General features: G+C 45.1%; 1 protein-coding gene across 2 annotated transcripts in view; it reads left to right on the top strand.

The window, feature by feature from the left end:
• The window catches only part of VWA8 (von Willebrand factor A domain containing 8), an 875,413-nt gene that overhangs the window by 300,186 nt on the left and 559,469 nt on the right, over window positions 1-15,758 (top strand). For both annotated transcript variants that reach the window (XM_063952874.1, XM_063952875.1), the window contains exon 16: window positions 14,101-14,269. In XM_063952874.1, the coding sequence (XP_063808944.1) occupies window positions 14,101-14,269 (169 nt within the window). The remainder of the gene's footprint in view (window positions 1-14,100; window positions 14,270-15,758) is intronic.

Consider the following 15,758-nt stretch of genomic DNA (forward strand, 5'->3'; position numbering starts at 1 on the left):
CAGAAAATGTGGAGAAGATGATGTTCATCAAAATGAATTATAATCAATTCCTCCGTGGAGACATTCACCAGCAGCAATTGCCTCCAGAAAGTACACAGGGACCTGAGATGGTGGATTTCAGTGGGGACGAATTAATAATCTGTGAGGAGGGGGATGTACACAGTGAAAGGGGTGAGGAATCGGAGGATGATGATGAGGTGGACATCTTGCCTCTGTAGAGCCAGTTTGTGCAAGGAGAGATTGATTGCTTCTTTTTTGGTGGGGGCCCAAACCAACCAGTCATTTCAGTCACAGTCGTGTGGCAGACCCTGTCGCTGATATGATGGGTTCGTAAAAGTGTGCATGTCCTGTTTATACAACATAAGGGTGGGTGGGAGGGCCCAAGGACAATTCCATCTTGCACCTCTTTTTTCTTTCATTTTTCTTTGCATCATGTGCTGTTTGGGGACTATTTTTTTGAAGTGCAATCCTGCCTGACACTGCAGTGCCACTCCTAGATGGGCCAGATGTTTGTGTCGGCCACTTGTGTCGCTTAGCTTAGTCACACAGCGACCTTGGTGCGCCTCTTTTTTTCTTTGCATCATGTGCTGTTTGGGGACAATTTTTTTGAAGTGCCATCCTGCCTGACACTGCAGTACCACTCCTAGATGGGCCAGGTGTTTGTGTCGGCCACTTGTGTCGCTTAGCTTAGTCACACAGCGACCTTTGTGCGCCTCTTTTTTTCTTTGCATCATGTGCTGTTTGGGGACAATTTTTTTGAAGTGCCATCCTGCCTGACACTGCAGTGCCACTCCTAGATGGGCCAGGTGTTTGTGTCGGCCACTTGTGTCGCTTAGCTTAGCCATCCAGCGACCTTGGTGCACCTCTTTTTTTCTTTGCATCATGTGCTGTTTGGGGACTATTTTTTTGAAGTGCCATCCTGTCTGACACTGCAGTGCCACTCCTAGATGGGCCAGGTGTTTGTGTCGGCCACTTAGGTCGCTTAGCTTAGCCATCCAGCGACCTCGGTGCAAATTTTAGGACTAAAAATAATATTGTGAGGTGTGAGGTGTTCAGAATAGACTGAAAATGAGTGGAAATTATGGTTATTGATGTTAATAATACTATGGGATCAAAATGACCCCCAAATTCTATGATTTAACCTGTTTTTGAGGGTTTTTGTAAAAAAAACACCCGAATCCAAAACACACCCGAATCCGACAAAAAATTTTCAGGGAGGTTTTGCCAAAACGCGTCCGAATCCAAAACACGGCCGCGGAACCGAATCCAAAACCAAAACACAAAACCCGAAAAATTTCCGGTGCACATCACTAGTTATAAATGGTGTTAACTCTGTTGGAAATTATATTTTTGTGCAGGGAATACTTGGGGGTATATTCAATTGGTGTCAAAAACTGCCGTCTGTCGAAAAGACGGCAGTTTTCGTCTTTTTAAGGTCGAAACGTGATTCGACCAATTCAATGCTTTTCGACAAGTCGAGGCATTCAACTTGTCAAAAAGCACGTGGATCGGCGGAATATCTGCCGATCCACGTGCTTGTGTCGAAAACAGGGCCAAAACCGACAGGTTTTGTCCCCCTTTCCGACCATCTCAATCCGGCATCAAAAGATGTCGGACTGAGATGCGGACCCAGAGGAGGAGAGGGGGGAGAGCCGCAGGGAGACGGGGGGACAGGCGGCGGGCATACAGGGGAGATCAGCGCTACAGTAGCGCTGCAGCAGGATGTCACTCAGTCGCACCACCTCACGGCAGCTTCCACCCGGCTCCAGCACGCTTGCTGGAGCCGGGTGGAAGCTGCCGTGAGGTCGGGCTGCTGAGTGATATCCTGCTGCAGCGCTACTGTAGCGCTCATCTCCCCTGTATGCCCGCCGCCTGTCCCCCGCTGGTCTCCCCGCGGCTCGCCCCCCTTCTCCTCCTCTGCGTCCCATCTCAATTCGACTTGAAAAAGTCGAATTAAGATGAGATTGAATATGGGTTGTCGGATCCATTCCGACAAATACGTGTCAGAATGGATCCGACTTTAATTGTCAGAATGGATCCGACTTTAATTGGATATACCCATTGATGGTAAATGCGAGAGCTATTATAAAGGGGCACTTTAATATGCTTTATCATTTTCTATATCTCTCCCATATGCAATATAATATTTATTTATCTTTCTACATATAGATTCTTCCTTATTTCCAAGTATTTACTCTGCATCCCTTATCTTTGCCCTTTCTTGTCTTACAGTAAATCTGTCTTTATGATTCTACTATATAAGTGTCATTTTATGTGAGGCATTGCAGCATATTATTGGTTATTTTATAACTTCTGAATCTGTTTACACCATATGAGCTTTTGTTTATTTCCTTTTATTCATACCACCATATGTTCTTTTTTATTCTAGGTATCGACAATAGTCATATTCTTACATGGTCTAAATACATTCTCATGTTGTGTGGCCGTACTGATCACCATTATGACCTGTGGGAGAGAGAGAGTGGAGAAGTTGCTGATGGCAACCTATCATCTTATAACTTCTAGCACAGCATGTTAAATGACAGTTACAGGCTGATTGTTTGCTATGGGCAACTTCTCCCCGTTATCTCTCCCGAAGGTTTGATAAATCTCCCTCTGACTGTTTTACATAATGTACCATCTGCATGGTGACTATGGCACTATCTAGGCTTTGGATGGGGAGACAGGAGTTCCTGTTACTCTTCATTTGAGTGACCTATACTATTGTGTGCTCCTTTAACTTGAATGTGTATGTGCAACGGCCATACCTTTAGCTGCACAGTTTTGCAGATTTGGACAGTTGAACAAAAGTAGGTGTATACATTGGCATTAATAAGTGTTGAGGATTTATGGGAATGAGGAGCAGTACAGGTGGAAGCTTTGCAGAACTGTTTCCCCCTGAGAGTCTTATTTCCCCAGATTAGATTACATTTTAAACTCTTCTGGGCAACAATATTAAGTATATGTTCATTTGAATTGCCGTTTTGTTATCCAGCTAAACTTATGTGTAATTTTCTGCAGCGGGGTACACTGTGTTCCACAGGAAAACATTGGGGTGTAGAGTGGATCTTGATCCAGAGACACCAACATGTTAAAACTTTAGGCTGTCCCAGGATGCATTGGGACCTCCTCTGTAACCCCGCCTCCAGGCACTGTGAGCTCAGTTTCAAGTTGGTGTCTGTAGCAGCAGGTCGCCTAACAGGTGGACTGCACTGGGCATCCCTGAAAAAGCTTTTTCTGACAGAAAATTTCTTCACAACTGGGCTGTCAGCGCTGTATGTCATTTTGACACTACAGCGCTGCAGCTCTATCACCTCCCAGGCTGCGTTGCATACTCCCGTTGTACTTGCGGCGGAGATGCTACGGCTTTAGGCACACGCTCTCCTGGTTCGCGTTTCTGCTATGGGGAGGAGGTAAGAGGGTCCCCCAGATGGGACCCGCCACTAAATCGCATTCCTGATCGCAGTCTAGGGAGACAGACTGCGACACTGGCGTGGACACTGTCACCGAGCAGGGACCCCCTATATCTGCCAGGGCATAGGAGTACAGGTCGGGTGTACTAACGCCCCTATTGATAAGGCTCCATAGTACCGGTGGTGAGGTCCAGCATAGGGGAGCCTGCGCATCTCCCCGGGCCCAGGGCGACATCTACTGCAGATTTTCCCACCTTGGAGCTTCCTCACACTCTCCCGCACTCCCTGACTGAGACGCTGGGTGCCATCTTGGGAGTATACTTGCGGCTAGTCTCTGGGACTGCAGGGCAAGGTCTCCCTTGTAAAGCCGCCTGTATACAGCGCTGTGACTTTACAAACTCTTGAGTATCCTACATGTCTCTATACAGACAGCGTTAGTTAAGAAAAAGTGTACCAAATACAAAATATATTGTACGAGTATTCTGATATATACCTCCGGTCTATGACCGCGCTCTGTTTATATATTTATATATATACATGTACACATAGGTGTGTGGAGGGGGGGGTGCCTGGTGCGCACAGGTACCCCCTAATGTCTGGCACCCCCATCTCACATGCCTGATGCAGTGATAGCCGAGCAAGCTGATTACTGTCCCCTCTGCGCTGCACCCTGTCAGGACTGCATTACTGACCGGACGCCTGGGTTAATCAAGGGTGCCACTGCCACCGGCTTTCAAACTCCCGGCTCCACCTCCATGTACAAAAACAGCGTGATGTGATTACATCATGCTGCTAGCACGCCCACCCACCACATGCCCACCTCTCTCCTTCTATGCTATGCCAACGCCAGCCACTGATGAGGATCAGCATGCAGCCAGTGTTCCTCTTAGGAAGACAAATTCAATACTAGCAGGCGGTCGGCAGTAGCATTGACACGTCACTCGTTTTTCCAGCAACAGCAGTACTAGTCTGCGACTGTCAGTGTCAGTGAGTGACTGACTTGTAAGTAAGCTGCCTCAGCTTGCAGGGGAAAGAGAGGGGGAGCCAGACCAGGCTGAGGAGGAGCACTGTAATTGCAGCGAGTGCCATCAGCGGTGTTTGTTTGGTGCACACCACAACATCTGACAATGTATCTGCTTTATTAGGATTGGTACAAGGGTGGATATTTTATATTGCGTTGACCGTCATTAGATGGTGCTAGACACGCCCAAAAGGCGGTGCTAGACACACCCCTCCGACGGTGCACCCCCTAATAAAATGTGCTGCGCACGCCTATGCATGTACATATATTAGTTCAGTGCAGTTTACTTGTCATACTAATAATTATCTGCATTGCTAATGTGACTGTGTGTCAAGATAAAAAATATATATCCAAAGTGCGCAATTAATGTTACATTGGGCAGCCGTCACACAGCACCACCGCAAGAGGCTTTTTCATTTAGAGGCTGAATAGGGAGTCCAACAGTGCACTCAAAAGAGGATATCCATGTCGACTAAACGACGCGTTTCGGAGAGCAATCTCCTTTTTCAAGCTTGGATCCCTATTCAGCCTCTAAACGAAAAAGCCTCTTGCGGTGGTGCTGTGCAAATTCCACCGGGACCTGATTGCTTTTTGTTAAAAAAGCTCTCTGCCCACCGCAAATCACATAGAGGGTGAGATACCTTTGGGATCAGGGCAATATATGTATATATTTTTATTTCTCACGTTTTTTATGTGTTTTATGTCACAATTGTGCCAATGAATTTGTGTGTTTTTATCCATAAACACTTATGTGCTATTTCATCTTTGTTACAAGGGCGCCTAAGCACATAGTCTATTTCTTCTGAATGTGACTGTGTGTGCCTGCATCTGCTGTGAGGTTTTACTTTCAGTGTTTACCAGAGATCTATCATTATATTCTGTACCCCAAGGGACCAGGTAGGTCAGGATCGTTTGTATAGTGCGTCACAGTATTTACCTATTAAGTGTATTCTACTGTGTACTCAGTCACATAATACCGGATTTATTCGCAGGTGTTGTGTACTGGGGACTCAGTCACATACTATTGGATTTGTTCGCAGGTATTATACTCTGTCTGGCTTCATCGTACTGAACCGCTCTCTGTTGCATTTGTGTACTATGTCTAACAGGAAGGCCAGTCAATCTGTGGATGCTCCTGCATCATGCAGAGTATGCCCAAAGATTTACCAGAGGGGGAAGCTGTGTATGATGGTCTGTGTACCATGTGTACCATGTCATACACCCTCCAGTCAGTCCACAACTCCTGTATCCAATCAGGAGCCACCCATGGCCACGTTCTCAAGCCTACTGGGTAAATTGACGTTCCTGCTCTAGTGGTTGCTATTAAGCAAATCCTACAAATCACTGATGATGAGGAACCCGCTACTGTCGCCAAGAAAACTGATATGCTAAAATGGCAGAAGGTGGCTAAAAATCTGTTATCCCATTCTGACCATTTGGTTGACATGAGGCAGGAACCCTGGTCTAATCGAGGGAAGAAATTCCCTCTCTCTAAACGGGCCTTAGCTCGCTACCCTCTCCCTGCATAGTTATGTAACAAGTGGGACAATTCACCACCAGTGGATTCTCATGTCACCCGCTTAGTGGTGTCATCAACTCTGCCTGTCACCACTGTCACTTCACTGAAACAACCATCAGATAAGCGTGTGGAGGGATGCCTGAAATCTATTTACTCCCTGACAGGTGCTGTACATAGACCCACTATTGCTGCCTCCTGGGCTGCTAAAGGTATTGAAGCATGGGTTCAGGCATTAGAGGAAGAGCTGCCCGAGGATATATCTGACAATGCCAGACAATACCTGTCTCAGATCATCACCGCTACTTATTATATTCAAGAGGCATCCTCTGAGGCGGGTGTGTTGGAGGCCAAGGCGTCGACTACGTCTGCCTGGTTCGCCGTATTCTGTGGTTGAGGTCATGGAAGGTGGACCTGGGCTCCAAAAAGACCTTGGAGGTACTCCCTTTTAACGGAGACATATTGTTTGGGGAAGACCTAAGTAAAATTGTGTCTGAACTGGAGGGTGCCAAAACTGCCTTTCTCCCAAAAACTAATCCTTCTGCACAGAAGGCAAAAGGTACTACTTTTCGTTCCTTTCGACCTCAAGGGAAAGGAAAAGGTCAGGCATTCTTGAGACAATCTCGTGCTTCCAAAAACACTAAGCCCAAGACGAAGCAGTCCTGGGCGGCCCGTCAGTCTGCTTCTAAACAAGACAAGCCTACCGCATGACGGGGCGACTTCTGCAGTTCACCTAGGTCTGGTTGAAGACCACTTTAGACTCATGGGTGCGAGAAGTTGTCTCTCACGGGTACACAGTCTCTTTCAAGAGACATCCCCCTCGCCAGTTTTGCACCACAATCATCCCTTTAGATCCACTAAAGGCACAAGCTCTGTAGCAGGTTGTGAGTTCTCTCCTGGATACAGGAGTGGTAGTGCCGGTACCTCGGTCCCAAAGGGGCAGTGGTTACTACTCGACCCTGTTTCTAGTCCCGAAACCCAATGGGTCCTTCCGACCTATACTCAACCTTAAATCACTAAACATGTTTGTGAGAGTTTCCAAGTTCCGTATGGAGACGCTGCGCTCAATTGTACTGGCGATGGAACCCGGAGACTATATGGTATTCTTGGATATTTAGGATGCGTACCTGCATGTACCTATTGCCAAGTCACATCAGCAGTATCTGCTCCATCGCCAGGGAGTCAGGATCCTGCCATATCTGGACGACTAGCTGATCCGGAAAACTCCCACGATGTCCTCCTCAGTCATCTACAACGGACGGTAAGCTTCCCACAAGCACACTGGTGGCTCATCAATTGGAAGAAATCCTTGCTGGTCCCAGCTCAGAGCATGGTGCCCCTGGGAGTACTCCTGGACACACACAGTCAACGTCTGTTTCTGTCTCCGGAGAAAGTACTGAAGCTTCAGGACAGGATAAGATGCTTCCTTTGTAACCTCAGAGTGTTGATACACTCGGCGATGCAAGTACTTGGCCTGATGGTGTCGGCATTCGACATGGTAGAGTATGCTTAATTGCATTCCCGCCCTCTGCAGAAGTTAATATTTTCCAAGTTGCACTGCCTACCATTAGATCAAATCTCACATGATTACTTTGACTCTGGAGGTTCGTCAATCGCTGACCTGGTGGCTACAGGACCAGCAATTGAGCAAGGGCCATCCCTTCTGGATCCCTGACTGGGTCCTACAGACAATGGATGCCAGTCTGCGGGGATGGAGTGCGGTGTTGGAGCAACACTCTTTCCAGGGTCATTGGACCAAGGAGGAGTCTTTCCTCCCAATAAACATTCTGTAGCTGCGGGCGATGTTCAATGCGTTTACTCTCGCCCTGCCACTGGTACAGAACAGGCCTGTTTAAGTACGGTCAGACACCGCCAACACAGTGGCATACATCAATCATCAAGGCAGCACTCGAAGCCGCATGGCAGTGTTAGAAGTGTCAAAAATCCTTCGTTGGGCGGAACGCCATCTGCCGGCAATATCAGCAATGTTCATTCTGGGTGTCCTAAACTGGGAAGCGGACTTTCTCAGTCATCAGAACATACACGCTGGAGAGTGGAGTCTTCATCTGGAAGTCTTTAAACTCCTAGTGGACACGTGGGGCCTACCAGATGTAGACCTGATGGCGTCTTGACACAATCACAAAATTCCGGTCTTTGGATCAAGGACCAGGGATCCTCAAGCAGCAGTCATTGCCACACTAGCCATTCCATGGAACTTTCGGCTGCCTTACATGTTCCCTTCAGTGTCACTCCTGTCCAGGGTCCTGTGGAAGTTCAAACATGAAGGAAAAATACTACTGCTAGTCACTCTGGCGTGGCCCAGACCACATTGGTACTCAAACCTGCAGGGTCTATCGACAGAGGGTCCTCTTCTACTTTCTCAACGACTAGACATCCTCGTACAGGGCTCTTGTCTCTACCCAGACCTGGCCAGACTGGCTTTGACAGCGTGGCTCTTGAAGCATCACTCCTGATGGCCAAAGGATTCTCCGAGGCGGTCATCCAAACTATGTTAAAAGCCCGCAAACCGACATCTGCCCGGATCTATTACAGGGTCTGGAATTCTTACTTCACCTGGTGTGCTGATAAGAATTATGATGTGTTCAAAACATCCAGAATCCTGGCTTTCCTGCAACAAGGCCTGGACTTAGGCCTTCGTCTGGCCTCCTTTAAGGTTCACATATCTGCCTTGACGGTATGGTTTCAGAGAAAAATTGCGTCTCTACCTGATGTTCATACAATCAATCAGGGTGTGTTAAGGATTCAGCCTCCCTATGTCCCTCTGGTGGCTCCATGGAATATGTCTGTTGTCCTGAATTAAGGGCCCCATACACTACTGCGACATGTCCAACCGTCATGTTGCAGGCGATCACCCCGTCAGCCTCCCGGGCGGCAGGACCGCCCAAGATACATCATATGCTGTCCTTTTGCATAGGATGTATCTTGGGCGATCCCAGCCATGCCTGCGGGGTCAGGCATGATCACTAGTGCAGCACGGTCAATCTGGAGGATCCAATCCGATGCTCACGGGAACGCGCATCGGATCGGAAACACCTTCAAAATGTCCGAAATCGGATGAGATCGGGCATTATCGTTCTAGTGTATGGCGCCCTTTACCTGCAAGAGTCTCCATTTGAATCTCTTGAGTCAGTGGACCTTAAATGGCTCACAGCCAAGGTCCTGTTTCTGTTGGCTATTGCCTCTTCTGGAAGAGGTGTTGGACCAAGGCGCTTTGTGCTTTCGTCCACTCTTTCTAATATTACATCATGACTGGGCAGTTCTTAGAATTCGCTCAGGTAATTTACCTATGGTGGTGTCATCTTTTCACCATAACCTAGAGATTGTGGTCCCCGACTTTATCTCTTCAGATTTGTCCCCCAAAGAGCGGTCTTTGGATGTGGTAAGGCACTCCGTATATATGTGGAGAGGACTGCCTCTATCAGGAGGTCTGATACCCTTTTTGTACTGTTTGGATAAGAATGGTGATTGCACAAGCTTATGTGTAGGCTGGACTCCCAGCTCCTGCTGCTATTAAAGCCCATTCTACTTTGTCTTTTGGACCTTCTAGGGCGGCCCGCAGAACAATTGTGCTAGTCCGCTGCATGGTACTTAGTGAACACGTTCATTAGGTTCTATGCCTTTAATACTTCCTTTGGACTCCGGGTTCTCATACCCACTAAGGCGCGTCCCCTTCCTTGAGAAACTGCTTTAGGACATCCCCGATGTTTCCCTGTGGAAACCAATGTAACCTGCTGCAGAAGAGGAAGAGTTATGGTAGACTTACAATTGTTAACTCTCTTTCTGCGAGGTACACTGGGTTCCACAGGGCCCCCACACTGACGCACCTAGCTTCTTTGGGTTTGTATGGCATTAACCGCTGGTCCCTTCTCCTGTCGTGAGAATGTGGTTCGATGTGACTAACATCTGCCTTCTCTCTTACCTGCTCCTACATTGGACTGGTTAACGAAACTGAGCTCACAGTGCCTGGAGGCGGGGTTACAGAGGAGGCCCCAATGCATCCTGGGACAGCCTAAAGCTTTAGCCTGTTGGTGCCTCTGGATCAAGATCCACTCTACAACCCAATGTTTTCCTGTGGAACCCAGTGTATCTTGCAGAGAGTTAACAATGGTAAGTCTACCATAAATCTCCTTTTATTCATATACTTGATCTATAAGGCTCCTCCATCTGTATTAGATATTATATACACATTCTTCCACACTGACTACTGATATAAAGAACCTTGCAATCATCAGATCTGAGCTGGTCATTACTGGCGTTTGGATATCTCTTGATGATCTTGAAGAATATACTGGAGTAATGAGGGGGAGGAGGAGCAGTTGAGCTAGTGGGCAGGATATTCCCAGCATTCAGTGTCTGTCTTACTCATAAAATGGAGTAAAGGTTTCTCCTATGGATCTCGATTTTTCTTATAAAACATCAATATATTTCTATTACATGCAGTACATAGTTTTGTTTGTGGAGTTCTATGCGCATAATGAGCCAAATGTAATACAGTAAGAGTTTCAGAAAGTGAGAGATTTGGTAAGGTTTTTCAGTTTTTTTAAAGTGAAAATCATTTACACTGCAAAACCAGTTTGATCTTGCTGTGTAAATGATTTCCACTTTAATAAAAAACTGCAAAACCTTACCAAATCTCTCACTATATTACATTTGGCCCTATGTCTTACTTTTGGCTTGATATCCTCTTTATGGACAAATAGACGGAATAGAAATATAGGGGGTCATTCCGACCAGTTCGCATGCAGTGGTTCTTCGCTGCAGTGCAAACGGGTCGGAACTGCGGCTGCGCGGCGCTCGCAATGCGCATGCGCGTTGTTTCCCAGCGACGGCCGTCGCCGGACAACAGCGCCAGGACCGATGAAAGTGATCGCAGGCGCGATCGCAAGAAGATTGACAGCGGGAAGGAGGATCGGGACGTCTACTCACTGTTTCCCGGGCGTGGTAAGTCGAACACAAGCGTGTCCAGGCGTTTGAAGGGCGGATGTCTGGCCTCACAGCCGGGACCTTCATCGCTGGATCCGTTGCACTGGTAAGTAGCTGCAGGGCTAGTCTTGTTTTGCTTGAAACTTTTTTAGCATAGCAGGGCTGCACATGCGATCGCAGCCCTGCTATGTTAAAATACACTCCCCCATAGGCGGCGTCAGGTTGATCGCACAAGCAGCAAAAAGTTGCTACGTGCGATCAACTCGGAATGACCCCCATAACCACTTACCAAGAAGGTGTGAGATTCTGGTTGTTGCTGCATGACTGAATAGCCAGACAGATCTGTATACTCACTTTCATCACTTTCACATAATTAGAAATACTTATCTGTGGACACTCATGGTCCGCTCTGTTCTACCTCCTAAATCTACTTTCTCCTCATTTCTCCACTTTGTCCACAAATAGGTATTTGTGAGGTCACGATGCCACTTGCAGTACACTTAAACCTGCAGATCTCATTTGAAAAGTTTCCTCATTAATTTGTTTGCCTAAGTTTAGTAAGTAAAAAAAATATGATATGTGTTCTTGATCATACTGGGAAAATTGTAAAAAGATTTCAGAATGGTAAAAGTATAGTACCTGCGTGACCTTGTTTTTGTAACAGACATACAGTATCTCATCACACTCAACATAAATCTACAACGGAACAATCTTGTTACTCAGCTTTCTCAGTACATTATCCATCTAAAACAGAGCTTTCAGTCTTAAAAAGGTTATCCTGTGCATTTCCCATCATGTCAAAATATATTTTCTTGTATTCACTGAACACGAGGACATACTTCTAAATCTTCAAATTATATTTGATCCTTAGCTGGTATTACAGTTTGAAGTCTGTCCTGTGACAACCCAAAGTTAAGGATTATAAAGATTTACAAATGAAAGCAAAGAAACAGACATAATAAGGGGAGCGAGTCATGCTATATATAATTGGTGAAGAATCACACTAATGTATAGGGCGGGTATCCGTTATCCGGATACCTATTAATCATAGGGATGGACATCGCATCATGATGGTTTACAACCATCAATTTTTTAATTACAATGTGGATTTACCATTCAGTGGTGATGTTCCGATGTTTGCTGCCATCAAATGGTAAACATTTGATGGTGTTGTGATGGTTCTGCCCCCAGTCCCATTCCTGACTGGCCATGCCGCAGAGGTTTTGCGAATGCGCGTCCACACTATAGAGGTTTGTGCATGTACAAACAGTGCGTTTTTGCAAATGCGCAAATCATATGAATTTTTTATCTATCAAATTATTTGATGCAATGGTCAGGTACCATCGCATCAAAAGATTCAATGGGGGAAGCCCAGCCATCATTTGATGGTGGGCTTGCAATGTCCATCCTTAGTTAACCGAAATATTCCAAAAACCGGAATATTTCAGCCCTGTAGTTATGTCATGATGTGACCGGGGGGTCATGACGTCACTGAAGTCTGCGGCCAATCACAGACAGGTGGTGAAGTGGCTTTGCTGCCATTCCCTCACCGTTACTACTATCAGGACCCACCACCAACTCCTGCCAATGGCGAACTCACTTGCCGTCCCCCAGACTCCCCCACCGACATGCCAGCCCCCGGCACTGCCCCACAGACTCCCTTGGCCAACACCAGGCCCCGACTCCAACCCCCTACCCCCCCGACACGCTGGACCCACCACAGACCCCCGGGTCACGTACGAATAACAGGTATTCTGTTATCCGGAAAAATCCCATATCCAGAATGCTCCTGATCCCGAGCATTCCGGATATATGGGATACTCGACCCGTATTAGTAATATTTACCGTGGGTACTAAAGAAATTGATTATTCTATTTTGTTGGGGAGGCAGAAAATATATTCTTGTTTTTTGGAAATAATTTGTTAAAAAAAAGTTTTCTTAACTTGAAAATGTTCTGCTGTTGCACAGATTGGTGATGTGGCCTTATCATATCACAGTCTTCGCCTGTCTTGCTGCTATGCCCATGTGCAATAAGTAAAAACTGTGGACTGCCTTCTGTATTTGTGGGATGTTTTTGTTGTTGGTAGTTGGTGGCAGAAGATTTGCCCTCTGCAAGACATAATTGCCTTTTTATTGTTTTAATTTACTCCAGTGTTTTGGTGTAAATGCACCAGTCAATTCTTCTAATTGTGGAGCAAGAGTCACAATTTCGTTAGGACCACCTTGTTAGGTTATTCATTTTCCCAATTGCAAGGCACAGGTGAGATAGGCCCTGCTTCTCGCCGCCCTGCAGTACTGAATATGCTGCATTGTTGAGTTGTTTTCAAGGAAGGAATTGGAGGAAGACTTGGTTCTTCTGTAGACTCCCTGGCTAGCATTACACCCCTTCTCTGAATTACCTATCTCCTTGTAACATGACCACGCCCTAACTGTGGCAACTACTGCTCCACTGCAGAGCACCCTGCTGCTATTCCCTGGGGGGCCACAATGTCGATGAGTTTCACATAACTGTGGCAACGTTTTTCTATAACACTTCATGCAGTACTCTGAGGGCCTTTTAAATATGTCCCAATTTATCCTCAGACCAAAAAAGTTGTCTACCACTGTACACATTATACATTGCATGGTATGCTAACATCATCACCAACTGTAAGTAAGGGTGATGGTGTCCTGAGTGGTGTCGGGATTCCGGCATCAGTCACATGGCCGCCAGCATGCCGACAGCCGGGATGCTGAACACATTCCATAAGGGATACTAAGCAAAAATGGCTACCTACCATACTGTTTTATGTACCAGTCCTATATTTACTATATAGTTGTAGCTATTGAGACCCCACTGCTGAGTCAGACCTAGAGGGCTATTTATTAACAAGGGGCTAGAATAATATTTTCTTGCCACCTATTTCAGCAATAAAACAAACTGCTATGATAGTTTATTATTAAAATGCATATGCGATCTAGCCTGTTCACACATTCATAGTGGAGCTGAAAGCACAGAACTGGGAAGTTGTATTTAGCTATGTTATAGCTAAGTGTCTCCATATATGCTGTGTAGTTGCAACTGTATGTAAGGGCAGTGGATATTAACATGGTGAAGTTCCCTTTTAGTAATTCCTTGTATGGGATAAATTAATGAAGTGTGGAAAGCCTTCCTTCCCTTCCTCACTCCTGTTTTTGACAGTACGATTTTTTTCTCTCTGAACAGGTTTATCTTTCCCATCCACCCCTCTTTCAGAATAGTTGCCCTGGCAGAACCACCGGTGATTGGGGGTAATACTCAAAAGTGGTTGGGTCCGGAACTTCTAACTATGTTCATGTATCATGAGGTTAAACCATCCACCAGGAAAGAGGAGAGTCAGATAATGAGGGAGATGGTAAGGAATGCTGATCTTGAACACTTTTTTTCCTCCTGCTCCAATTGCTTTGTAAAATAATTCAAAATGTTAGTTTTAATTGAGTTCATAAAGCTACACTATAATGAGATTTCTGCAGTAATTTACATTGTTTTCACATGAAACCTGTCTGAACAGCAGTGACTTTTAGTTAGATGTTTTATCAATTACTTACTGTTTCAACTGAAGATTTAGAGAGGAATTCAGTTAGCCGCGATAACCCGTTTTTTTTCGCTATAGGCAAATTTTTGGCTGTTCAGTTAGCCACGGCAGTTAACATGCGTTAATTCTCCATAGGGCTTAACACAAATTATTTTTCGAGTACCCCTGAGCAGGTGCAAAGTTTTGGAAAAACCCTATTTTAAAGTAAATATGTTGGGACTTGTTCAAGAATCATTGGAACACCCTCAATGATTAATTAGACACTTAGATTTTATTTTTAATTAGCTTCATTTGGCCAATAATGACATGTAATTTTTGGGTTGAAATTCTGCATAGTGCAGAAAAATGGGTTACAAGATGTAGGACAGGTATATGGGATGCTGCATGTATGGGACAGGTGTTTTTAACATTGCAGGTAGGACTTGCAGGTGTTTGTGTTAATGATTTTTTTTATCAGTGGTTTAAAATGCCACAAATACATACTGTACTTACAGGCCCTAATTTAAGTAGAGCATTTGTCTTGCAGAAAAACACTTGCTTTCTATAATTTTTCCACTGTTATAGAAAAATATTTCTAGCAGCCATGTGACACTATTTATGAACGCCAAATGCATTGCTTTTGCCTACTAACACACTTATACACTGTTGTCCAACATTAGTTTGTTTTTGAGGAACAGGCTGATGTCCCCATTTTCACCTACACTTATCACAGTTGCAAAAAGCAAGACTTAATAGCTAAATGCCTGAATTAGCTTTCTCTAATTGATTTGCCCGTTAATCGGGAGCTTGCATACAGGCGTTAAGGGAAATGAATGGATTATAGATTCATTCAGTTAACACTTGTAACTTTTACACTTTATTGCCTCTAATTGAATTCCCACCCTTAGCACAAGGTTCTGGCATCATAATCAATAAATGTCCAGGAGTGGTAGATATCTTAAGGTACAGTAACAAGAATTTATAGTTCAACGGTTACTTAAACTCCTTAATGAACTTTGTTTTTTAATTTGTGTTTACTATATATATATATATATATATATATATATATATATACAGGTCGAGTATCCCATATCCAAATATTCCGAAATACGGACTTTTTTGAGTGAGAGTGAGATAGTGAAACCTTTGTTTTCTGATGGCTCAATGTACACAAACTTTGTTTAATAAACAAAGTTATTAATAATACTGTATTAAATGACCTTCAGGCTGTGTGTATAAGGTGTATATGAAACATAAATGAATTGTGTGAATGTAGACACACTTTGTTTAATGCAAAAAGTTATGAAAAATATTGGCTAAAATTACCTTT

This window comes from Pseudophryne corroboree, chromosome 2, assembly GCF_028390025.1.
Source record: "Pseudophryne corroboree isolate aPseCor3 chromosome 2, aPseCor3.hap2, whole genome shotgun sequence".
NCBI lineage: Eukaryota > Metazoa > Chordata > Amphibia > Anura > Myobatrachidae > Pseudophryne > Pseudophryne corroboree.